The sequence below is a fragment of the Pseudorasbora parva genome, chromosome 10 (assembly GCF_024679245.1).
Source record: "Pseudorasbora parva isolate DD20220531a chromosome 10, ASM2467924v1, whole genome shotgun sequence".
Lineage (NCBI taxonomy): Eukaryota > Metazoa > Chordata > Actinopteri > Cypriniformes > Gobionidae > Pseudorasbora > Pseudorasbora parva.
Genome location: NC_090181.1, coordinates 16436907 through 16464086, shown reverse-complemented (window position 1 = coordinate 16464086; position 27180 = coordinate 16436907). Strand labels below are relative to the sequence as shown.

Genomic DNA, 27180 nt, shown 5'->3' with positions numbered 1-27180 from the left:
CTCCGCTTCACCATCGTTGCTCTGGTTGGTGGTAGCGCTATCCAATTGCGTGCAGAGGGAGTTTGAAAGAAAACTGTTTATCCCGCCCCTTGGATTGAGCTGTCAATGGTGAGTTTCCAGACCAAACATCTGGGTCTGGCTTGTCAGGCTAATGTATTGCTGCAATCAGCCTCAATATTTTAATGATAGAAATTATAATTAGATACAAATGATTCAGTGATGAAATGTATAAAACATGTATATACAATGTATTGTAAAAAAAATATGCATATATATTTATTCTATTATTCAAAAGGTTGGAGTCAGTAAGATTTTTTAATGTTTTTGAAAGAAGTATCTTCTGCTCACCAAGCAATACTGTGAAATATCAACATGTTTTCTATTTGAATGTTAACAAATAAATAAATGTTTGCCTGTGAAGGCAAAGCTGAATTTTCAGTATCATTACTCCAGGTTTCAGTGTCACATGATCCTTCAGAAATCATTCAGATTTGGTGCTCAAGGAACTTTCCTTATTATTGTCACAGTTTAAAGTTGTTGTCCTGCTTAAAGGGCTACTTCAGCGATTAAGCTTCGTGTCAATAGAAACCCGGTAGTATATTCAAATTTTTTCAGCTTAACTTTCATAGGAATTCATTGAACGGTCGTTCAATGAATTCCAATGAAAGTTAAGCTGAAAACAAACCAGACTGGCTGTGTTTTAGTTTAGGTTTTGAATGAGCGCCAATTCGGGGGCAGGTTCCTTGAATTGTGAATTCATTAGCCTATTATTCTTAATGAAAAACACAACAACAAAACAGTACAATGACAAACTCACTTAAATGGGCACTTTCACATTTAGCTTTGAAACCAAATCTTGTGTGAACTAACATAAACTACTGTATTTTTAGTATCTAACATTAACAAAGATGAATAAAGACTGTAATAAATGTAGCCTACTGCTCTTTGTTAGTTAATACATGAACTAATGTTAACAAATGAGATCTTATTGTAAAGCGTTACCAAAAAAAAAATTGTAGAAAGAAAATTAAAAAGTTCAAGCATTTTACTTACAGCATTAATTTCAAATGTATTACATATTCATGTATGTATATGAAAAAAAATACATACATATCTGTATTATCATGACTAACAAGAGTTATTTAATTAAAAAATTATAATAATAATTGTCCACAAAAAACACATTGTGGTTGGCACAAACCATATGTATTCTAGTTGCACATAAACCCACATTTAATGTGATCTACTTGCAGAGTTTGTTTGCTTTTACTAAATTAATATCACACTCTATGGTATGCACCTAAATGACAGAGTTTGATATTGATATTGAATTATATTAAAAGCCTAAAGATAACTATGCCTATTTATTTTGGTCTCCTCTTATTTAGCTGCGTTTTATTATTTGCGCTTAGCATTATAGTCCTACGACTCGTTTTTATTTCATACCAATCCTTTTAAAGCTTAAAGATAAATCTATCACAAATATGGAGTTATATGCTGTTGACATTCCAACCGTAACTTCAGCGTGACTGCGGTTTAAAGTCTTTCGGCAAGAGAATCAGTCAAGAATCAGAATCAAGCTGAGCTCTGCTGATTACAGCCTGTGTGCTTGTGCGTGGCACTGCATTGTGTTGCAGCTGAATGTCAGTTTAGTCTCCAGTGTGGAGTCAGCGCAAAACAACCGCCCCATTCCATCTCAGAGAGAGGGACAATATACTGCTGTCCCGCCAACTGCAATATAATCACCCCTCTCACTGATAAATGGGGAGAGGGAAGGATCTTGCTCAGCTAATAGACTTTATTCTAAATAGACGTCACATTTAATTTGAAAAAAACAAACAAAACATACAGACAAAACAGAGGCTTTGAGGGAAGGAAGCAGTGCCATTTCTATAGACATGAAGGGCAACCCTGATATTCATGAGTTAAGCAATAGGTTTTTCAATGAAAAGTATTCACATTTTTACATTTGATCCACCTGATCTTGAAAGTTTGGTTATATTTTTAAACAGATGTAGAGTCCGGTGAGTATATTGTACTGTTGTGTTCATGGGTGCGGATTAATTAATTAAATGTGAACTTATTGAATGAAATTGGTTCACAAATCGCACTGAACAATTGATTCGTGAATAGGACTGATGTGATTGGATTTATTACTGTAAAAGAAAATCATATTTATATCTGCCAGTTGTTTCTGAACTAAATCTGCTGTAAAAGGCAAGCTGTTTAAGTCCACTGTATGAAATGCTTGAATGTGGACATGTTTTTATGTAAACGCATATTAAGAAGAACATATTGCATCATTACATTTGTTTAACACACATTTCGTTTTTTACTTTTAATAAAAGATGATAATAGGCCTACTTGTTTTGGTCTTGAGTGATTTTAAGCCCTATATTAACGATGGTCCAAAAGGTCTCTTAATGAGTCATGGGTGTGTTTTGAGCAAAACATGCAATAAACCAATCAGTGTCAATCTCATGTCCCAATCCTGTTAAAAGCCAGTTGCCCTCGCACCAAAGCGGATTCGCTATTCACATGGCGGAATTTGCGAGCAGAAAGACTAAATGCTTCTCCAGAGAGGAATTCTTTTATTTTTAATATAAAAAAATGTGTGTGTGCTGCCGTAATAAGGAGAATGCATGCATGTTGTATAGCCGCCTATAGGTATATAATTAAAACATGCCCTTTAAAGAACACAGAAAAAACTGCTCTATTGAATTTAGGCCAGATTTTTGTTGGTTTTGGTTGCTTTCCGTTGCCTCAAAATAGCAACGCACCAACAATGGACCTGCACACAGCTCGTTTTCAGACCAGCATGTCCATGGGTGAACATTTGGGTGCGAGTGCATTTGCTATTTAAACAATGTGGCGCTGGACGTTAAAATGATAACTGCATTGAGCTGAAATTAGCACCAAAAAAATTTGCTCTGTGGCTGTCGCTGAATTGCACCGGTTGTATGATAGGGCACTTTGGGTGTTGTAAAGAATAGGTTGAGTAAATGATTTATTGATCCATTAATAATATAAAAAGACTCACTTGTTGTAGCCACCTACTGACAAAAAAGACACTTAAGAAGTATTGCCTAGTGCCTAGTCAATCGTGCCTAGTGAACGTCCTAAGTGAACTGGTTCACAAATCTGAAAAAATCTTTTTGGTGAAAGATTTGAGTTGAAGATGTGTATGTGATGTACCTGTAGGTACATGATTCTGTTCTGTACTAGGTCAGACAGTTCGTTAGCTTCCTTCTCTCTCCAATCTCCAGCACCGTCTGCCTGGCTCAGGTGATACAGGTCTGTCATGATGGACCTAAAGATCACATAAACACCATTTTAAAACCGCTCAAAGCTCCATAAAAACACATCACACCATTACTACCAATTAAACCAATTGATTATGGCTAATCACAAAGTATTTGGTAAAGAAATAATATTAAATTAGTTTTACAGCCACAAACTAAAGCTGGCCTAGCCTATGCCTTGCTAATCATCCAAAATACAATTAAGACTGCTCTAGTAATGACTTTTAGTTTTTTGCATCTGTTCAGCATTACATGGCTGCCTTATTTCTGAAGTGTGAGCAAACGCACTGATCTAAACATACATACCCATTAAACCTCAGTAATGATATTACTGCCACACAAGATTACAGCTGTTTAAAAAGAGATTAGAGATGGAGAGAATTTTTTCCCTTTTAATAAAAATGCAGTACATGATTAAGTCAAAGTGGAGCTTGTGCAATAAATAAATAAATTTAAAGTATTATTATAGTATTATAATATATATTATTATTAAAGTATTAAATAGTTATTAATGTTTTCTATTGTATAATAAAATGTTAAGGGGGTTTGTTTAGGCGATCGGAATGTTTAGGCGATCGGAAAATCCGGCGTCGAACTGGGCCTTGTTTATGAAACAGTCGGCACTGAAATGCAGTGAACAGACATAAACCTTTGCGCAACTCAGTTGCTGATCCGGAAAAGCAAAATCCATCCACTGTTGCCTTAACGCGGGGTTTTTTGGCAATCTGTAAAGGACTGTCTTGGTCTGGCAACCAAAAACACACTTGTTTGGTGACATTGTTAATTTCTTGAAGTCACATCACCTGTGCAGCGCAGCCTACGAGCCAGCGCTTTGATGGGCGTAGCCTGTTGCTTTCGCTCTCTCCCTCTCTCTCTCACGCTCTTCCGGTAGAATTGTCCGTATGGCCCATACAAGGAAATTCCGAAACTTTAACGTCAAGTGGACCCATGATCGAAAAAACTTGCCGAAACTTATGACTAACCGGAAGTAGTATTTTTGACAAAGAAATACTCCCATCAAACGTCCACCTTAACTTTTGAAACTTTGTCTATGTTTAGTATGGGAATCCAAGTCTTTAACAGTGTAAAAAGATCAATATGCATGAAACAGCATTTCACCCCCCCTTTAATGTTTTGATGCCTGTTGATGCGTCAGATATTTCACATGTGAAAAAAAGCTCACGTAGTGAATTTCTTTCTTTTTGTATTTAATTTTATTGTATTGTGGGCTTAGTTAATTGTGTAATGCAGATTTAATGAGAGTATATGCTATGACCTCTCAATATATATCTCAATATCTCTCTCTCTTTCTTTCTCTTTCTCTCTCTCTCCCTCTCTCTCTCTCTCTCTCTCTCTCTCTCTCTCTCTCTCTCTCTCTATATATATATATATATATATATATATATATATATATATATAATATATATATTATTTTTTTATTTTTTGTCATATGTTGAATAATTGTTCATAGTTCAGACTGGGAAATTTAAGATTTTTTTTGTTTAAAAAAATATGAACTCAAACAAGGGAACAATCCCTAAAAATGTATTTCTCATATTTAAACAAAATATACTACCGTTCAAAAGTTTGGGGCACCTAAGACTTTTAGAAAATACTTTTATTCAGCAAAGATGCAGCAAAATGATCGAAAGTGACAGTAAATACATTATGTTACAAATAAATGTTGTTCTTTTGAACATTTTATTCATCAAAAAAATATCCAGAATACAGAAATAATGTGTCACGGTCTCCAGAAAGATATTAATCGACACAACTGTTTTCAACACTGAAAATAAGATGTTTCTTTAGCAGCAAATCAGATTTGAATGATTTCTGAAGGATCATGTGACACTGAAGGCTGGAGTAATGATGCTGAAAATACAGCTTTACCATCACAGGTATAAAATACATTTAAAAAATATTTAAAACCAAAACTTACCACCCCAAACATTTGAAAGGTAGTGTAGATTTATAATACAGGCATACCTGCCTTACTGGTGAAAATGTCTACATGAATGTATTCCTGATGTATATAGTATGTGTGTATAACCTTTGCTGGTGTCCCAGGTCCTGTAGGAGTGTGTCGACATGTTTCTGAAGCGCTCCAGCCTCCACCACTGCCAGTTTCTTCACCTCACTGCGTACGAAATACCATAGTTCCCTAACACCGTTCTCCACCTTCCTCCTTAGCTCCTCCTGATCCTTTCCTGGGCCTGAACACAGACACAAACAAGCATTCGTGGGACACATTAACTTGACATCAAATGTGACAGTAGAGACGTTTATAAATAAACATTCATTTAAATTGTAATAATATTTCACAATATTACTGTTTTCATTTTTTTAAATAAATGCTGGCCTAGTGCATAAGGTACTACTTTCAAAAATGTAAAAAGAATTACAGACCTACAGTAGAGTATATGGTAATTTAATTTCAATTGTTCTGAATATGTAATCGGCTCATTGTTATTAAACCAAATATAATAACATTATGCATTATATACTTTGCTCTCTAGATACCTATTGACGTCATCCATTTAAAAAAACTATCAAAACAATTGAAGAAGCTGCAGCAAATAGCATTCAGGGAATTGTGTTCATATGTGGATGGAAGTGTACAGCGTTTGTTTCGTGATGTTGGCCATTTGAAAGAATGTGTGTTACTGTAGTCTGTATGTCCAGTGTACATGTGTGTGGAAGTTATAGGCAAAGTTGTCTGTGGGGGATAAAAAGGTGGTGCCATTCAACAAGAGTATCAGTGGCCGTAAGACAATCCGTCACACGTCTGTGATCCTCTGTATATAGTGTTCCACTAGTGCTTCCTCTCAAAAGATCATTCACTGCAATACTATAAGAGCAGATGACCCAGAAACTAGTCACAGAGAAAGTGTGTGTGTGTGTGTGTGTGTGTGTGTGTGTGTGTGTGTGTTTAAGGTTATTATACAGGATGATGACAGGTTCAAATCTTAACACTGTGTTTACATGAGATTCGAGCGGACTGATGTGACAAAAGCAAATAGAACCTATTATAATCGGTGATGCTGTCTAAACTGGCGTGGCGCAACACAACAATCTCCCGATGGTAAACTGATTCCCCATTCCATTTCAGACGTACATCAACATTCTCACGACTTCTGATACGAAACACAAATGATTTTTCAATAGTTACTTTGCTGTGTCCGGTGTGGACAGCTTCTAGCTTCAGACTACAGTCTCATCCCATGTTGACATCGTGTAATAGCATCATAAGTCAAGCAGGACCCTGGATCATCTGCTGGTCCACAAAGTCTTATAAAAACAAGTTAAATATATAGACTATATAAAATAATTTTTTTGAAGTTGATTTTTTTTAAAAATGTGTTTGAAGAGTCTAAAGACTTTTTTGGGGGGGGGTCAGTATATGTGTGTGTCTGTAGACAGAAGGCAAAGGGTTGGTAGAGGACGATTTACACAGACTCCCTGTAGTGATATGACCGTCCTTCACTGCAAATATGCTCTCACACACACACTTTTCATCCATATTAAAAGGTTCCTATTAATTTGACACGTTTCATCTTTCCTTCACTCAGCATTAACAGCAAGCCATTACTGCACATCTGAAAAAGAGCTGTCAGCCCTCACACACACACGCACGTGTATGTGTATGTGTTTACTTGACACTATTTTAGGATGCCCAGAAGTTTTTAAATCTGACAAAATCTCCCTTTGGGAATGAAGCACGCACACACAGAAACTTTCAGGGGCACAGAAACTTGTTGTCAATGCCATGCAACTTTTAGCAATAAAATAGCTTCGCTGGTAAATCACTACATTATATTTCAGAGCAACACGGCGGTTACATCGCTATTTTGAAGTTATTAAACAGCTTCATTTTTAATAGAGAGAGACGCTGAACAGATGCAGGTACACATCTCTCCAATCTCTCTATCGTCTCTGTCAAAATTGAATTAAAATAAATGCTATAATTCATTAATTAAATTAAATGCAATCCTATGCACTACTTCACCTCCGTATCGGATTTAAAGCGGGCAGAAATCTAAGGAGCCGTAACTTAGAATTTACCCTTCCAGTCAAATATGCGCTGCAAACATCAATAACAGTTTTAATGTGTCAATGCTGGCAAATAGGCATGATATAAGTGGGATAATCCATTGCTAGCAGTGCATTAAACAATTTTAATGCATGACGTGGACACGAAGCAGAGGATGGTTGTCTACAAAATTCTGTGCTGTGAATTTCTTTAGATAAACTTGTATTTACACACCATCAGCAGGGAGACTACGGTAAGAGTTGATCTTCTCCTTAGCTCTGATCAGTTGTTCTTCAAGTTTCCGTAATTTACCCACGGCTCCAGGACCACCATCGGCCTGTCCGTCAGGTAACCTGGAAGACACAAAGAAAGAGAGAGACATGTTAGCATGGCCCTTGCCTGGGGAATTGGCATGTTCATGTGATGTGCATTAACGCTTGTGATCATTTGAGCCTGTGTGAGCAAGAGTGAACATGCGGCCTACTGGGTCAAGGTGAATTGTGGTTGGCTAATTTCCCAGGGGTCTTTGCTCCTTGCTTCCAGTGCCAATTTAATGCAATGATCAGTTGCAGCAGCCACTGCGGGCAATTCATTTGGTGGCAGGGGCTATTCATCACACACAGACACACAAACAGTTGACCGAAGCCTGCCCAGCGTGGGCTCCTGATGTCTAACACACACACATTTCCATCTTATAAATTTCATTACCAACGCACATCCCAAGACCTGAACCTCCATCATTCCCTGACACTCTTTCAGCCAAATGTAGTTCATTTATAAGATGACAACCTTTAGTAGACTACAGATCCTGCATATTCTCTCTCTCTCTCTCTCTCTCTCTCTCACACACACACACACACACACACACACACACACACACACACACACACACACACACACACACACACACACACACACACACACACACACACACACACACGTAAGTTTGGCTATCTAAATCGGGACTACCTAATCATAATTTCCATTCACCAGGGATCTCAGACTCATATTATCAGACTCATATAGTGCCACTTCATTAGGTTGCTCTTCATTAGGTTCCAGTTGAACATGTACAGCAAATAAAATTGGTTTCATCACTCAAAAGTAATTTAAATATATTTTATAGATATATTAGAGAGAGACGCACCGATATATTAGCCAACAATCGATTTAAAATAATAATAAATGCAATTATTTAAAAACAGCCGATGATCGGGGCCAATTCGTGTCTGGCTATCACCAGACCAAGCTCAATTTTTTAAGATTCAACATTAGTCTGGGGAGTCTGCTCACAAGAGGCGTGACCAACGGCCATGTTTCAAATGACTATCTATCTATTGGATAGTCCTTCAACCAATCAGACCAACAAGCCAGGTGACGTATTTTGCAGAGCGACACAAAAACTCCAGACAGGAAACGTGTCAACAAATGTGTTGGTTTGTAGCATTGATCAGCGGTTTGCAGAAGCAGCAATGGCATTGAGCTATTTTTTGCAGTTTGTGCAAAAAAACCCATGAAAGTGACTGGTATTTACACCCACTGCTTGTCGTCGCTTCTCTGTCGTCATCGTGATTCACAGAATTAAAACAACAAATGGTGTTTGGAGGCTCATAAACGTGACATGTTAGATCCACTTTAATGCAAGAAAAATCCTGCATGAACATCAGAAGGTATGTTGAAAGACACAGTACAACTTACCTAAATGAATCATGTTTCATAAATGCTTTCAACCACGGAAAGATAAAACAGTTTGTGAACGATGTCATTTATCTCAGGAAAGTTATCCAGTGTTCACAGTTCATTGGTTAGTAGGGATGGGCAAGAGTACTCCAGTACTCATAGAGCAATGATCGATAATAAAAAACCATGATCGCCCTAACTTTAAAGGACAACTCTGGTGAAAAATGGCCCTAGGGGTAATTAACACATGGTTACTGAGTAGATCGTTCTCTGGGATGCGTTTTCATGAAAATTGAATGTAAAGAGTTTTATCTCAAAAAACAGATTAGTTTATAACACTAGTATATGGGGCACAGAATAAGTTGAATTAAATTGCTAGTTAATATCACTAACAAGGCTCAAAATAGCCTGGAAAACAGTCTCGACAAGTCGAGCCACAAACGCTGTGCTAAGTGATGAACTGTGACTTTGAATCTTATATGGGACACCTCCTTCCCTTGTAGCTAATCAACCATACATTTTAATAAACATATATAATTCATGCATTTCCATGTAATTTGATTTCACATACTTAATTCCTATCGACCAGCTCACTTAGCACAGTGTTCCTGGCTCGACTTGTCGAGGCTGTTTTCCAATATGGCTGCTGTTTGCATACAAGTAATGGACTGACTTTATAAAGTATCTTCTTATTAAATAGTTTGCATGTAGGGACCCTCATTATGCTACTGTGTTAGTGTGAGACTATTTTGAGCCTTGTTAGTGGTATTAAATAGCAATTTCATTTTCCTTATTCTGTGCCCCATAGACAAGCGTTATAAGCCAAACTGTTTCTAGAGATAAAACTCTATATTTTCATGAAAACGCATCCCAGAGAACAATCTCCTTGGTAACCAAGTTTTAATTACCCCTAGGTTCATTTTTCACCAGAGTTGTCCTTTAACGGATATATATTTATCTTTTTTTCTGATATAGGTTATTGCGGCATTTCTGGTGGTTCCTGAGGTTTGATTAGTTAGCGTTAGACACCATGCCTTCCAGACCGGTGAAATAAAGTGAAACTGGATTTGAAAGCGCACTGCAATTATGCCTGGAATCTCTTTGATCACAAGTGCAAGATGTGAATCATATAGCCATCTATCTTATAGCCTACATATTAACATTTTAATTAGAACATGATTTAATAGAATGTTGTAAATTCTCTGTGCTTTGGTTTTTCAGCACGCTGTTAAAGGAAGAGTGCGTCCACTGAGTGACACATCCGACTAACCAAGTTCATGTGCGCATTCGGGTCTTTTTGTGCAGATGTAAGTTGTAAGATTACTTGTATTTTGTCTATATCTGATTCATTGCAAAAATAAGCCACGGTTGGTTGAGTTTAATAACCAGCTAGTAAAACACTGCAGTTTATCGACTGTTCATTCACTCTTCAGTGTCAACTCAAATGCAATGCCCGACATTAGTAGGCCTACCCGATGGGTTATTTGAGACTTTTTTCAAAATTATTTAAAAAATAATAAACCAGAAGTGTTATATTGTTCTCATTTTTTAACAGTAAACCTATTTTATTTAAAGTTATTTATGGCTTTGAAAACGTGCAAAGATGACTATCACTTTCTATCATGAAAAATTAAATTAAGTGCAGGATGTGCAGGACCAATATACATGCCTTGTGTCTCATTATATTAATATAATGAGAACAGGATTGTGATAGAATGTTGTATATTCTCTGTGCTTTATCTGCAGGTGTATTAGTGTGCTGTTAAAGGAAGAGCGCATCCAGAGTTTCCCTTTCAAACCAAGTTCGCATGCGCATCCTTTTGTGTAGATGAAAGATGTAATGTTACGTTTATGGAATGATTTAAAGATATCTGATTATTAATCTCATCAGATGTCTCATAGAACAGGCTTTAGTTAACAGGAAATCATTTACTCTTCAGCTTCACCTCAAGCAGCCATTCCTTTTAGATGTTTCCTTTTAAATTTTTTGATAAATCTATAATCTAGCAGTGTTATTTTTTCTAGTCATATGTTCATGTTTTCATGTCATATTTGCATTTGTCAACAATCATTTTCAAAAAAGTCTTAAAATATTTTCATTTTCATGATGGACATGCCCGTCCCCCCTGAGTACTGGCTTTTTTGAGACCTATCAATGACTGAAATGAGAAATTGACAAAAAAGCCCATCACTATTAGTTAGTTATATATAAACACTAGAGATGAGCTTATTTACTGTTAATGATGCAAGTTTGAATAAATCTGCCATGAAGACAACTGTTTATGAAAACTACTGTATGTGCAAACCTATGAGATGCAAAATTTCAGTTTGTATTTGAATGTAATTATTATATCTAAAAATAAATAGAAGTTGAATTTAATTTTAACCACTAATATTATAGTACTGCACCAAATGAGAGGGTACCCTGTACAGTTTGCAGCATTATGTGGGAGAGATTATTTCAGTATCGGCAGATCATCATTCAGAATAATTGGCTATTGGTATCAGTAGAAATGTATAATTTGTGCATCTTAGCCTTTAATGATATTTAATATTCTAAAAGGTTATTTTTGTCAACTTGACTGTAAAAATGTGACTACTATTTGAAAGTCATTTTTCTAAAGACAATTTTCTATGCTATTCAAGGTTCTAAATTCCCAAATAATATAAATAAATAAATACATTTGTGATATTTTATTGCATTGCATAAATATACAGACACCCTGGATTGTACATAAAATTTTTTTTATTTATTTCAGCTGCAATAAATTAATATTATTAAAAAAGTAATAAAAGATTTTGTGCCCAAAGTATATTCTAACACACACACACACACACACACACACACACACACACACACACACACACACACACACACACACACACACACACACACACGACAAGGTATCGTAGAGCTCGGTCCTCCTTTTTCTCATGCACAGCTCTGTGCCCTTGCAGTGGTTTGTAGTGGAAATCTGAGCTGTATTTGTAATGTGTTTGGCGTGAATGGAAAGCATTGTGAAAAACTGCCTCACCTGAAAGAGAGAGAGACAGCAACAGAGAGAAAGAGGGGGAGGAAAAATGAGGATAGGTCTGCAGAAGTCTTATCTGAGGAGAGAGAGATGGAAATGCATTTGTGGAAAGGCGTGCATAGGGTTTTGAAACGGTAAACAACACATTCCCATTTCACCTGGATGCAAATGGTCATATGGATGTCTGTCAACAGAAGGAGCAGAATGAGAGACAGAGAAAAGGAGAAAGATGGCTGAAACTGAGAATGAGGAGGAATGCTGGAATTGGGGAAAAATTGCCATGACATATCAAACATTTAAGTCATTCTTGGCTGGTCAAGGATGGAACGAGGAGAGAGAGAGAGAGAGAGAGAGAGAGAGAGAGAGAGAGAGAGAGAGAGAGAGAGAGAGAGAGAGAGAGAGAGAGAGAGAGAGAGAGAGAGAGAGAGAGAGAGAGAGAGAGAGAGAGAGAGAGAGAGAGAGAGAGAGAGAGAGAGAGAGAGAGAGAGAGAGAGAGAGAGAGAAATGGGCGAGATTGGGTTTGTGTGTGTGTGTGTGTCTGTAGGTTTGGTTATACTTGTGAGGGACAAATCTCCTCAGTCCTCACTTTTATAGGGAAATATTATGACAACCGACTAGATAAAAACCTATAAATCGGTCAAAACCTGTTTTATTTAAATAAAGTGTTGTCTGCTTTTCACTTTCCAGTCAAATTCTGAGGAAAAAAACTATTTCACTCTAGATTATTGTTCACTAAATAAGCAGTTTCATTCATAAATAGGTCACATTTGAAATTACAGTAAATGTTGCGGATGCAATTTATGTTAACTTTTAGACTGGCAATGCCAACACAGTCCTGACACACACTTTAAAAACACAAACCTTCCACAAAAGGCCATTGTATGAGAAACAGTGGTGGTCTTCTGTTTAATTCGGTAACAATTTCTAAGAAAGTAACAATAGAGGCTACACTATTCAGTTGACCTCCGTCCTCTCTCTCTCTCTCTCTCTCTCTCTCTCTCTCTCTCTCTCTCTCTCTCTCTCTCTCTCTTCTCCTCACATATCACCTCTCCTCAGAAACCGGAGCTTCATCATGTAACATTACATAACCAGCAATCACCAGCTAATGAGGCCACATCACTCACAGCAGGGGCAGGAGAAACATTTAGAAACCCACCGGGGTTTGAGAACGGCTGTCAGAAAGGTGTGATGGAAATCCCACAAGGCCTTGGTTTTCTGCTGACGCTGAAGTCTTGTGAGATGTTGTAGCAGCCCACAGAGACACTTGTACCGAAGTAGGACACACGCTTACACAAATGCAGACAGGGTGAAAATAAGTGTGAAAACAGTAAGTGAAAGAAGCAGAAAACTGTCACACTCAGTCGAAAGTACCAACAGCTTGCTGTGGGCTATGGTTTTGAGTTGACCCTCTATGAGTAAATTTGAGAGTGACAAGAGCTGCCAGTGAGGTAGCAAACACTTAACAGACAGTCAACCTCTTCAGTCATTACTGACAAATTGGAGGACGTTTTGTATGACAACTGGTGAGTAGGTGTGTGTGGCAAAAATATAGATGTCCTGAAGAATAACTGGATGATGCCACAGCCTGACTACTGTTACACTATGACTGACTGTGTCAAGTGTAATAGGTTGGTGTGATGTAGACACTTACAAAAAAATAAGTTTATTAAAGTGTTCTATTAGTCTACTTTTTTGAAACTTCTCAGAAACATAATTAAAAGTGCACTTAAGTATACTAGATTTATATTGACAGAAAAGTCAACGTATATTTTCCCTACTTGTATTCAATCTTTTGATCAAGATAAAGTTAAATGTTGAAATAAGTTTTTTTTTAAATAGTTTTAACATATGAACCTTACATTGTTTAAAAATATTGATTTGAATATTGATATAAAACAAATATGTTCCTAATTCTACATATCTGAATTTTTGTGTAGGCTAGTCCACCTAGTCCAGTCCTATGTACACCAGTGTAGGAATTTACTTAAATCTACTTTACTCTTTCACCACCACTGAATTTTCCAGCTATCCATGTTTTACGGAAGTTATACGGAAGAGGCGCTATGACACATCTTCTATTACAGAATCCTCAGATAAAAGGAGAAGAAGAAGCACAAACAAGTAATAGAAGATTTTTCACACAAATATAAATGCTAACTGCTTAAGGTTACCAAATAAAATGTCAAATCCATGAAGAGAAAACGTTCTGAATCTGATCATTTTGATCATCGTTCTGAATCTGATCAAGGTGTCGTTTTGATAAATAAAAAAAAACAATACAAAAACAGTTTGTTTAAAATGTTGCCTTTCTTTATAAAACTTACACACATTTAATATTGCTCAAAAAGGATGCATGAAGCTAGAATAAAATGTTTTAAAATTACCGTAGTTAAAGTACGGTTAAAGGTATATTTCAAGTTTAAAAATGTATATCTACATTTGAACAGTATTATACTGAAATTGCGAAAAAATAATAGTATAATATAATATAATATAGTATAGTATAAGTATAATTTTATGTTCACTTAAAGAAAACTAAAAAATATATTTGCAGCATAAAACTACTAACTAGTATGTTTGCTGAGAGTACACTTCAAAGTGTTTTTCATCAACTAAAAAATGTACTAGTATTTTAGCCAATTTAATCCCAAGCCATATTGAAATAGTACACTCACAATTTTACTACTAGGACACATTGATATTAGTATACTTACTACATAAATTATACTTAAAATATACTTGAACATTACTAAAATATACTTCATAAAATTAACTTGAAGTATACTTCTTTTTCCAGAATCCAGAAGGTTGCTGGTTTAAACCCTGCAAGGAGGAGAGCCATCACCATTGCGCCACTGAGCAAAGTACTTAACCCCAGGTGACTCCAGCGGGATTGTCCCTCTTATAAGTTCATGTTGCTGTTGCATGGTGCCATTGAGTTAAAGCGGCTGAAACAAATTTGTATGGTCCTACTTGTGTGGTGATAGATAACAATATCACAAGCATTAAAATCTATAACTGACTGGCTTACTCACAAATGTCATTGTGAACATAACTACAAGCTGGAATGTACTTTTGCTGAGATTTTTGCTCCAATTTGTAGTCTGGAAGAGGACAAGTCAACATTAATTGCTAAAAGACAGAGCCATTCTGCCGATTTTGGGCAGACATGATATGATGGGCACCGACTCAGATTTTATTTGTCACGTCTACTAGCAAAGTTTGTTGTGTTTGATCCTCAATCATTTAGTGTATAATAAAAAAAATAAAAAATAAAAAAACCTTAGACATTAAAAATTTTACACAGAATTTACACGACAAATACTCTGAATCACTGCTTACAGGGATAGTTCACCAAAAATGAAAATGTTGTCATCATTTACTCCACTCTTGTCATTCTAAAACGGTATGCATTTCTTTATTCTGTGAAACATAAAATAAGATATTCTGAAGAATATTTTTCTCTATACAATGGACCCTATTGATTTTCAGTGTGTGGACCAAAAAAAAAAAAAAAAATGGCAACAAAATACCTTCTTTGTGTTCTATACAACAAGTCATACAGGTTGTGAATGACAGGCAATTATGGCAGATAAAGCCATATTTTATGGCTGTCATCACCCCTAACATTAAAATATGCATTGAGAACAAAACCAGAGATGTTGTATGGGGACATTCCATAGGCCTAAAGGTTTTCATACCGCACAAACTGTATATTCTCTCCCTTTACACTAACCCTACCTCTAAACCTAGCCATCACAAAAAATTAAAACATTTTACACTTTCAAAAAAGATATATAATTTATAAGGTTGTTTCCACAGGGGGACCCGAAAAATGTCCCCACAAGGTCAAAATTGACTGGTATTACTGAGGACATTTGACCCCACAATGTAAAGAATACCAGGACATACACACCCACACCCACAATAAAATAAAAATAAAATGGTGTTACTATAAACTATATTAACACAAACCATAGTAAAGATTACATTTTGTAAGGAATGTATTTACTGTATATATTCTATTAGAAGAGTGGGATTATAAATTATTAAAATTAAAGCATTAGAACTTCTAGTTAATAAATGTGTTTAGCCTTATTTTCATAAAAAATAACCCATTTTTAATTATAGAAACCAAATGGATGATTTAACCTGGTCTTGTTACAAATAGTCGAGTTAGACTATGGATACAAGAACTGTGTTAATTTTTCATAAGGACAAGTACAAAGTGGAATGAAGAGCTTTAAAGGCTGGACCTCAATGAATTATGGAGGAAGCTGTCAGTTTTCCTCTTGAGTAAAATCTGTTCTGTTCTAATGATCTTTGATTGCAGACAAAAAAAAATCACTTCCTTTGTTTGCCTTCAGAAATTTCAACAGGTGACTGTACATCAATAATTAAAAGTCAGATGAAAGGAGAACAATATCCCAACTCACTGTCAGAATATTTAAACTCATCCTATAGAAATTAATATTTATTTAATTATTGAACAAATTGTTGTTAATATAATGATTAAATTTAAAATCTGTGAGATACTGTCAAATGTGCATTTGTATGTAATAAAATAGGCAACATCATTGGTAACTGGACTTTGGTACAATATAATATATTTTTAATAATAAATAATTATAATATTGCTATTATTTTAGATAGGTGCTTAAAACTGTGTTAAATCACAGTGCTGTCCCAGTGTTTGAATGTGTGTGCAACAACCGCCTGTGTGTGTTCAGAAATTATGAGGCTCTTAAAGTGCACATTTGTTACACAAATGTGAGTAGAATCTGAAATAAGTGTGTGTTTTCACTTTTACAGATGATTGGTGGTGGTGTGGAATAGTTTGTTTTGGAAATTTGTCAATATGAGTTGTGTGGGAACCTAAATCAAAGCTAATTACATTTTGATGTTTTTTTTATTATAGCTGCACCAAATAGAGAGGCCAAATAAATGTCTAAACCCAAGAGTAATTAGTCACATTTAGAAGGTACTAATGGACTGTCACCGAATCCAAAGTTCACAGTCGCTATGGCAATGCGGCATCCTGGAGGCATCCTTCGGATGAGACGTTAAACCGAGGTCCCGACTCTCTGTGGTCGTTAAAAATCCCAGGATGTCCTTCGATAAAGAGTAGGGGTGTAACCCCGGCATCCTGGCCAAATTTGCCTAATGGCCTCTGTCCATCATGGCCTCCTAATAATCCCTATAATGATTGGCCTAATCACTTGGCCTCTACTACACCAATCAGTTGGTGTGTGGTGAGCGTTCTGGCGCAATATGGCTGTCGTCTCATCATCCTGGTGGATGCTGCACATTGGTGGTGGTTGAGAAGATTCCCCCTTCTATGTAAAGCACTTTGAGTGCCTAGAAAAGCGCTATATAAAATGTAACAAATTATTAGTAATGCAATGCTAGGCAAGGACCTCATGCTGTGACTGCCTTTTAGCTGATGTAGGCGTGGCCTCTTGGCAGCATTTATTGGCTGGACATCCTTTTATTAAAATCAAGGCAAAATCTGAAAAATGGGCAAGCGTAAGGATTTAAACGAGTTTGACAAGGGCCAAATTGTGATAGCTAGACCACTGGGTCAGAGCATCTCCAAAACTGAAACTATTGTGGGGTGTTCCTGGTCTGCAGTGGTCAGTATCTATCAAAAGGGGTCCAAGGATTGAACAGTCTGCAGTGTGTCGCTTACCTGGGGGAACACATGGCACCAGGATGCACTTTGGGAAGAAGGCAAGCTGGTGGAGGCAGTGTGATGCTTTGGGCAATCTTCTGCTGGGAAACCTTGGTTCCTGCCATCCATGTAGATGTTACTTTGACACATACCACCTACCTAAGCAGGCCATGTACACAACACCCTTTCACGGAAACAGTATTCACTGGTGGCTGTGGCCTCTTTTAGCAGGGTAATGCACCCTTCCACAAAACAAAAGTGGTTCAGGAATAATTTGAGGAGCACAACAATGTGTTTGAGGTGTTGGATTTGGCCTCCAAATTCCTCAGATCTCCATCCAACTGAGCATCTGTGGGATGTGCTGAACAAACAAGTCAGATCCATGGAGGCCCCACCTTACAACTTAAAGGATTAAAAATGATCTGCTGCTAACATTCTGGTGCCAGATACCACCGGACACCTTCAAGGGTCTGTTGGAGTCCATGCCTCGACGGGCCAGGCTGTTTTGGCAGCAAACGTGGGACCAACACAATATTAAGAAGGTGCTTATAATGTTATGTCTGATCAGTATATAGATATATTAGATATGCCATCCAATTAATTTTCTACCTATATATTGTATATCATCACTTTTTTTGTCCCAAGTAATTTTATGAGAAATATATGAGACCTGAATGTGTAACTGACAATTCCATTAAATCTCCTGAGCTATAAAAGAGCAATAAAACTTTACTCGGTGTATAATTTCGCTGCTGATTTTACACTATGAATCCATCAGACACATTTTTATGATATATAAAATGATCTTAAATGTAGATCCAGGCAAACAAAGAAGGCCTTCCACATGCTGGCACACGTCTTAAAGATGTCTGTGTTTCATCATAAAAAATGTAAATATTCATTCTTATCATGAAAAACATCAGCTTCAACGGCCAAAGTCCATCTCCACCCTTATCCTCTCCCATTTTTCCCTACACACAACCACACGCACGCACGCATGAACGCACACACACACACACATATTCAGAGACAGTGTTAGACGAAGGAGATGAACCATTTCTGGAAAAAACAGCTGGAGAAATCATAACGCAGAATCAAAAACTATGAACTTGGAGACAGAGGAGAGAAGTATTAAATAATTACTTGGAAACTAGGAAGAACATAAGGCGCAGCACTTAGAACACACCAATGGAATGTCCAAAAAAGAACAACACCTGATGAAGTATAAGAGAAACACAAGGGCTACTGTATAAACAAATGTAAATGTGTGTATGATGGCCGCCGGGTGAACTGACTCACTTGTTGCAGTCACACTAGGGAAATTTCGAAATGGTTGTCAATAGTTTAGCGATGTATGAAGCACAGCTCACACAGCTTGCATGACCAACTTGAATGAACCCATTGCATAATTTGAGGAACGAACTTAAGGTATTGTTTTGACCTGTATAGTAGAAGTAGACATATCTGGACACAGGTTTAGTATACATGAATGGACCATTGTCCTCATGTACGCTAACCTTTTTTCTCTGTACTGTACAATCAGTGCATCTTTATCAGCACTGGTGTGTCTGTGTGAGTGTGTGTGTGTGTGTGTGTGTGTGTGTGTGTGTGTGTGTGTGTGTGTGTGTGTGTGTGTGTGTGTGTGTGTGTGTGTGTGTGTGTGTGTGTGTGTGTGTGTGTGTGTGTGTGTGTGAGAGATATAATGAGTGTCTATCAGTGCCAGTAACACACCTTCTCTTCCATCAGGTTCCTCCCTTTGGACCAATCACATCACCATCTGTGGCCTGCCCCGTCACTCATGCACATATCTGCTACCCTCTGTGTGTGCATTATCAGCTTTTTCATTTACGCAGGAGTCAATATAAAAGCAAGACGAAGCATCAGTGGGCTCTAATAGAGAATTGTGGCGTGTGTGTGTATCAGCACCTAATAATTCCCGCAGGAAGTGCTTAATGAAAGACTGACAGCACTGATACTGTTCTGTGGCGGTGAGATAGGAGGAGAGCTAGTCGTTTTAATTCATTAGGCCTGTACATGTTCATAAATTACAAATAAGATTTTCATTCCGTCCTCACACACACACTCTTAGGAGTCAAATATCTCTATGCAAAACTTCAGCAGAAGTCAAATTCAGGAGTTTACTACATCAGAGCTACTGCAAACATCACTGGCTGTTCATTTCTTATAAAAGAACATCTCTAAATAGGTCGCTATGGACTGGAGTCCTAGGTAGTTACTAAGAGTGAATCAGTTATTGAACGAATTGGCAGAGTGAATGATTCAATGACTGAATAATCCGTTGATTATCAAAATCAAACACTGTCTTAGTAGGTACTACTGTGTGAGTATGAATGAGAGTAGTATTAATGAATTCTGAATTGACCGCATCTGCCATATTGGCATTGTCATGTGACTTACAGCAACAGTTGCATCGTTTCACTGCCATTCACAACTTTCCTGTTACCTCATGGGATAGTAAAGCATCCCCTCCAGATTCTCGCCGTAATTAGTAGGTCATCCAGATACTTTTCAGCAGCTTTATAAATACTATGAATTCCGACATACTCATTTCAGGTATTGTTTTTCTGCTATGTTGTAGGGAAGGAGGCATATACACATTGTTAGCATATGTGAATGAAGGACTGTCATCATCACACTTCTACTCTGTACTGCAAAAAATGTACACCCTTTCTGTAACATATGTGCCACACTGGAATCCAGATTTTTGTGTGTGTGGCCACAAACAAAATGACACCACAAATGCGGTCAGTTGAGCTCAATTTATACTACTGATCCTATTCCCTTTTATGAATATTTCTTTCTGTCAGTCTGCCAGACCTAGGCAGGTCACTAAAGTCGATAGCTACTTTTCATGGTTTTCATTGCCCATACAGCAGTTGTTTTCAATCATGTATAATTGTCTGGAGCATGCAATGATCTGTAGCTGAGAAATACTTCACTGAATCTGACTGCCGGTGAAACGAGCATTCCTTCAAAGCCTTTGAAATGGCTTCTTTTTGAAAACGCTTTTGAAAATAATACCACAGTATAATCATAAGTCTTTGTCAATGTTCTGAACCCCCACCCCACCACCCCATGTTTACATCCAGTCAGGAAGTAGGATGTGCCGTTTCCTCTTTTTGTTTATGGGAGGATCATTTTCATACAGTCTTTAGGAGGAGTCTTTTTATTGTGCTGGTGCTTCCAAACACTTTCAGCGATGTTTACCAAGGTTTTGGATGTTTTGTAGCAATCGCAACTATTTCGGAACAGTCAAATTTGACATTATAGGTCTTTCAAAACAGCACTTGACAACGCTATTACACGATGTGTTCAATAGTAAAATATATTATGTCTTGCTTGCAAAAAATATTCAGCTTTTTTATTATTATTTAACACAATATTAGTCTGGTAAAGCACAATGTTCATATTCAGGTGTTGAATGACAAATAATTAGCATTTCGAACTGCAGAAATGAAGAAAATATATATTTAACAATTATTTCAGCATAACGATTATCATACACTATTGGATTCTCTAAACATAAAGTGAAAATAAACAGTATCGACAATATATTGTTCATATTTGGTTTGATTCAGTTTAATTGCAAGTGTCAGAGAAAGAGGCTGAAAAATGGCCATCCATCCATTCATTTTACAAACTGCTTGTCCTATTTAATATCCTAGTGGCCAATTTGAAAATGGTCATGAAAAATTACATTCATTTTTGGTGCAAGAAACCTTGGATACAAAATTGCCACATGTAACAGTTTTTTTTAATAAGATATAGGTTGAGGAATACAAAATTTAAAACAAGTTCTGTCATGCAATATATATATTTAGATATATTTTTACATTTTTGATTATGTGAACATGTGTATGTGATCACTGTCAAATATCAGATGATTAAGAGGCACATTTGTGGAATAAATCACCCGGGTCATTTTAATAATTTATAATTACACTGATAACTGAGCTTACATAATGCATAAGCAGATAGCTCCACAGCTTAGTAAAATACGCGTTACACACAAGTTTGCATACTGTATACACAGGGCTTTAAAGCACAATACGCACACACATTTAGAGGAAAACTACAGCAGGCAGGTGAACCGTGATGAAGTGCGTTTGCATTTGTTGATCATACAAGGTTTCCCTAAGGGTAATTATCATTTAACTAGCAAAGCAGTTCAAATTTAGTCCAATACCTATCTGTCAAATGCCACTGTACATGATAGGAAGGGACTAGTGTAAGCCTGACTTTACAAAACCAGCTACTGGCTGATGAGGACCAGTCGTAACCCATCATGTGAAAACCAACCAATAAAGCTACACTGTCATAATGCGTAACAGAAACATTGCTTGCATTTGTTTGAAAGTAAATTGTCTCAAAATGTATTGTTGTACATGATTCATTTTCCACAAGGTGGTGATTTAATGTCAGTAGCAGTTAAAAGACTACTCTGAGAGGGATTTTCCATGCTGAAAGAACCGGTGAGCTATTAGCAACCTAAAAAGGAGTATGCAAAATTCTCATAATTCATCCTATTTAAAGCATTGCAAATCTCAACGCTTGCTGTTTACATCATTGCAAAATGTGAACTGTATTATCATTCTATAAACCATTGACATATTAGGATATTATAAAAAATGAACGTCAGGATTCTGTAAAGTTCTGTAAAGTTGCTTTGAAACAATGTGCACAAATGCTATTAAAATACAATTGACAACTTGTTGACCTCACCAATCAACTATTTGGTTGTTGAAGGTGTAGTCAACAATCTTGCCAATTCCTAATTTTGTCATTGATTGAAATAAAGCTGAAATAAAAAATAAATATTAGATATTAAAAATGTAATGTTAATATTATTTGATTATTATATATTTAATAATACATTATAAAAATATTATAACAAACTTATGGTTACATTGGAAACTAAAAGAAAACTACTACAATTATTAAATATACTATAACTTGTGCTTAACTAGATACATCTTCTTGGAAGATTATAATCCAGCTCACATATCACATAATAGACTTCTCAAACCTGTTGACTTGCTGGCCAACTATTCCGGAAGATATCCCAAATTATCCTATAATTCATAGTACCTGACTAACCAAGTAACTCATGTTTGAAGATAAACTCTTGGAAAGAAAATGGAATCATTTGAAAGAAATAGAACCAACCTGAGCGTCTCAGCCATGCGTCTCAGATCTTCATTCTGCTGTTTCAGTCTTTCCAATTTGGCCAGAATCTTGGAGAGCTCTCTGCTGGACCGTTCCGGATGCTCGCTGTCCTTCACGAGGTGACCCCCAATGTAGAAAAGCAGCGTGCCCCAGGCCAGCAGCACCAGCATAATCCAGCGCCAAGAGCCCGTCCACGGACGCATGGCGCCTAGTGCTGCCCAGCGCGCACTCCCCTTTCACAACACAGGTGTTTGAGGCATGCTCAGCTCAGCGGTAGCGCACCACCTCGGGGCTCCTCCAGAGCAGAAGGGGGATGTAGGGGTCGCTGGGTCTCGCTTGCCTGTGCGCTTAGATGCTTGGTGGTTATATCATGGCAACGGCCCCTCGCAGAGAAGGGGAGGAGAGGTTTGGGATCCCTTGAGACTTAGCGGATGAGACTTCACTTCACAGACCCGAGAGCTCTGATTAGTTCTTTTCTCTAGGGCCTCTGCAATGGTTTCTGGTCCTGTAAAAACACAGCAGCATATGTGATCGGTGAGATGATAGGACATGCTTGCGCTAACTGTTAGAGATAAAGGAAAAAGTGAGCTCTGAGATTATCTATCAGCTCCACCCTTTACTCCTCAAGGATATGAGACTGGAGAGAGCTGACAGCGCAACAGTCATAGAGCTGTTACTGAGGATTAGAGTGAGCTCAAGGAGTGAGCGGTGAAAGTTAGATGTCAAGTCAGCACACAAAATGAAAGCATGTGTAATGAATTCCTCAAAATTAATCAGTTATGGAAAGTGCTGGAATGAAACGAAAAAGGAAATAAGAATGATAATGGATATATATATATATATATATATATATATATATATATATATATATATATATATATATATATATATATATATATATATATATATATATATATATATATAAAACACAATTTAATGTTTCTATTTTATTTATGCTGTGTATATGTTTAAGTCATTGCACAACACCTGAATATATATTGGATGGATGGATTGAAAAAGCTTGTTTTTTTATTTATTTTTAGTTAATACTAAATATAGGAGTTTGGGGTATGAAACCTTATATTAAAACTATTTCTAAAAGTAATATTTATATAATTGTATATAAACATTCCAAATCTGAAATGAAATAAGATTTAACTATAGAAGACCTAAAAATCTACCACAATTTTTCTTGACTGCTAATATAGAAGGCTTTTTATTTTTACACGTAAGATTAAAAATGTAAATTAAGTCATGTGACAACAATGTTGCATGTCACTGTTGCATGAAATGTTTGCATAATGCATTCTGTTTTACATAATTTAAAAAATAGCAGGAAATGTTAATAGCACGGTACACTGTAAGGAGTAGTCTTGTATTCCATACACACTGACCACGCTTTATATTCGTCTTTGTGAATCCAGTGAAGGCCTTTTTTATATCATTGCATTAAATTCGGACTGCGAACTCTGGACAAATATAATTTCTTTTTCCACTCATACACATACCCACTCTGTGACGTTAGCTCAACTAGTGAATGCTTGTACATTCATATATTGACTTAAATGAGCAATCGCAGTCAAATTGCACTTGAATTACAATCTCAAGTTAATACATGCAGCACACCCACGAGCAGCCACGGTCATATCTTAAAAGTGAACCATTTACAGAGCTGAAATAATGTGCCACTCACTGTGCATGTAAAAGTGGCTGGCGGATGGGGACTATCTGACAGATTGGGGAACGTAGGCACTGCTTAGCCTTCATTATGAATGAGGGTGGAATATAGAGAGTCATTATGGATTTCTGCACAGAGCATATACAATGCATTATAGATTGCGGTGGTGTGTCAGACCCAGTAATCAAAGGCTGCAGTGCGGGACTGAATCAATAGAGTGACCTTCTGCTAGTGTCTCAGTACAGCAGACCGGCAGCTATTTATGCACATCACTACTGCAGTCAACGGGGTGCGCACACTGGGCGCTACTACACCACTGCAAACTAAACATTGGGACTTACCCACACCCCTGCTGGCATACACCGATATCAGCTTGAAATCTAATGCGTGAACTGTTATCCTAGTCATTAAAACGTTCCCTTGCTCTTTTAAATTACCAGTACACTGTGTAGACATACTCTAATATTTACATCGAAAAGCTGCTTCCCCAATCTCCCCAATTCATTAACATATTACACCTATAAACAAACATAAAAAAAAAAAAATAATCAAAAAAAAAAAAAAAAAATCACAAGAACCTAATTAAAAAAAACAAAACAAAAAACAGATGGGTTTGATGCAAAGGGGGATAAAAAAGTACCCCATGCCCGTGGTTAAATATATCGCTGGATCTTTAATGTTGTGGGACTTTTTTTTTTTTTTTTGATGGAGGTCCTGGACATCTTGTTCAGATACATAGTATCATGGATTATAGCAAATACAAAAATAGAATAAACCTGACGGCCTCTGTTAGAAATCGTATCATGGGCCGTGGTTGGATCTTCCATCAGGACATCGATCCAAAACAAACACAAAATCAACACAAAAATGCGTCACTGAGCACAAAATGAAGATACTGCAATGGCCATCCCAGTCCCCTGACTGGAACCCTATAGAAAATGAGTGGGGTGAACTGAAGAGTAGAAGCATCAACAGAGATTCTGTATGATAGAATGGTCTTAATATTTTATACAATTCAAGACTTTCTAAATTTCCTTTTTTACAAGTATATTAAAGTCATAAACCATTTTTGTTAGTTTAAATTTTTTAAGATACTATATATATGTAGTATAAATAACTAAAATATATTTATTAAGAATCAGGGTATAGTTAAATTATAGAGTGAAGACTAAGTAAGCAGTTTTATATTTAATTATTTAAAAAAATTCTTGACTTACTACTGTTAAATAGACCTAATAGCTGAAAAATAAAGCACTGTTTTTGTCATATTGTTTGTAATTTGCTTATTTTTAAAAACAAAGATACAATTAAAAATCTATATGAAATTACAAAATTACATTTAAAAAATATTAAATTACTCGTATCATAAAACAAGATTTTGGTCATCCCAACCTGTTGAGAAGTGAAAGGTTAGTGAATGATAAGATAATTGATAATGTGATCTCTGTAAGGATGTTCACACTGGCATGTCGTTATTATAGCAATAAGAGGAGGGAATGGTCAAAAATCAGGGCAGGAACATGCTGGCCAAGTGAATAAAAAAAAAATAAAACACAATAAATAATATGTTCTGTTGTCATATTATCTGTTTTTTGTTGTTTTTTATTTATTTATTTTTTACCATGGCATCGATTTAGTATCGTATCAAGGTATTTTAGTCTGGTATCATATCGAAGTCATAATTTTGGTATTGTGACAACACTAATATATATATATATATATATATATATATATATATATATATATATATATATATATATATATATATATATATATATATATATATATATATATATATATATATATATATACTGTGCTAGTAATTACACAGTACAATGTAATTGGCTTAAAATCCTTTTACTCAAAACTGTATTTTAAACATCCAACATTTTCTAACTGGTTGTGATTGTGTTGTGAAGGGCAGAAGTGTGCAATGCAGCATGACATATCTCTTTACCACACTATATATGCATGACATTCTACTTACTTAAACTTGTAATTAACTCTATATACTCAGGGCTGAAGCTGAGATTCCCAGTTTCATATACAAACCTATATCACAGAGCATGAGAGTCTTACTTTTAAATGAGAATTGGGGAGAAAACGATTAAAATACAGCAATAAAGTGAACCGGACAATTTGGTGCTGAAAACGAAATAATCTGTAAACGGCACCGTCCCGCATGAGTGCACCACCCTTTACCCTGCTCCTAAGGCTCATGAATAATTGAGATCTGCATAGTGACACAGCAGCCCACAGACAAGGACAGCAATAAATCCATAATTAATGCCTGCATTTATGAAAGCGTGCAGGGATGAACAACAGCCTGTTCAGGTTAGGGTGGGTTTCTGCAGGGTTTCAAGTACTTCCTCTTCTTGTTCCAAACCGAGGGTGAGAGACAAACTTACAAAGACTGACATGTTTAGTGTCAAGGATACTGTTAACAAAAACGATTTCGAAAATAACATGTTCATTAAAGTCACAATGTTAGTCAATGACAGATCTTTTCTTTCATATAGTGACGTACTTTTGAGTGAAACAGATCAACGTAGAGAAAAAAAATAAAAAATAAAAACAGTAGGGCAAGACTGGATGTGTGT

At 36.4% G+C, this 27180-nt stretch overlaps 1 protein-coding gene across 2 annotated transcripts in view; it reads right to left on the bottom strand.

Moving 5' to 3' along the window:
* Nucleotides 1–27180, bottom strand: part of fut8a (fucosyltransferase 8a (alpha (1,6) fucosyltransferase)) — a 96519-nt gene that overhangs the window by 11382 nt on the left and 57957 nt on the right. For both annotated transcript variants that reach the window (XM_067455324.1, XM_067455325.1), the window contains 4 exons: nucleotides 22903–23407; nucleotides 7567–7685; nucleotides 5353–5515; nucleotides 3196–3310 (listed from right to left, as the gene is read on the bottom strand). In XM_067455324.1, the coding sequence (XP_067311425.1) occupies nucleotides 3196–3310; nucleotides 5353–5515; nucleotides 7567–7685; nucleotides 22903–23105 (600 nt within the window). In that variant the 5' untranslated portion in view covers nucleotides 23106–23407. The remainder of the gene's footprint in view (nucleotides 1–3195; nucleotides 3311–5352; nucleotides 5516–7566; nucleotides 7686–22902; nucleotides 23408–27180) is intronic.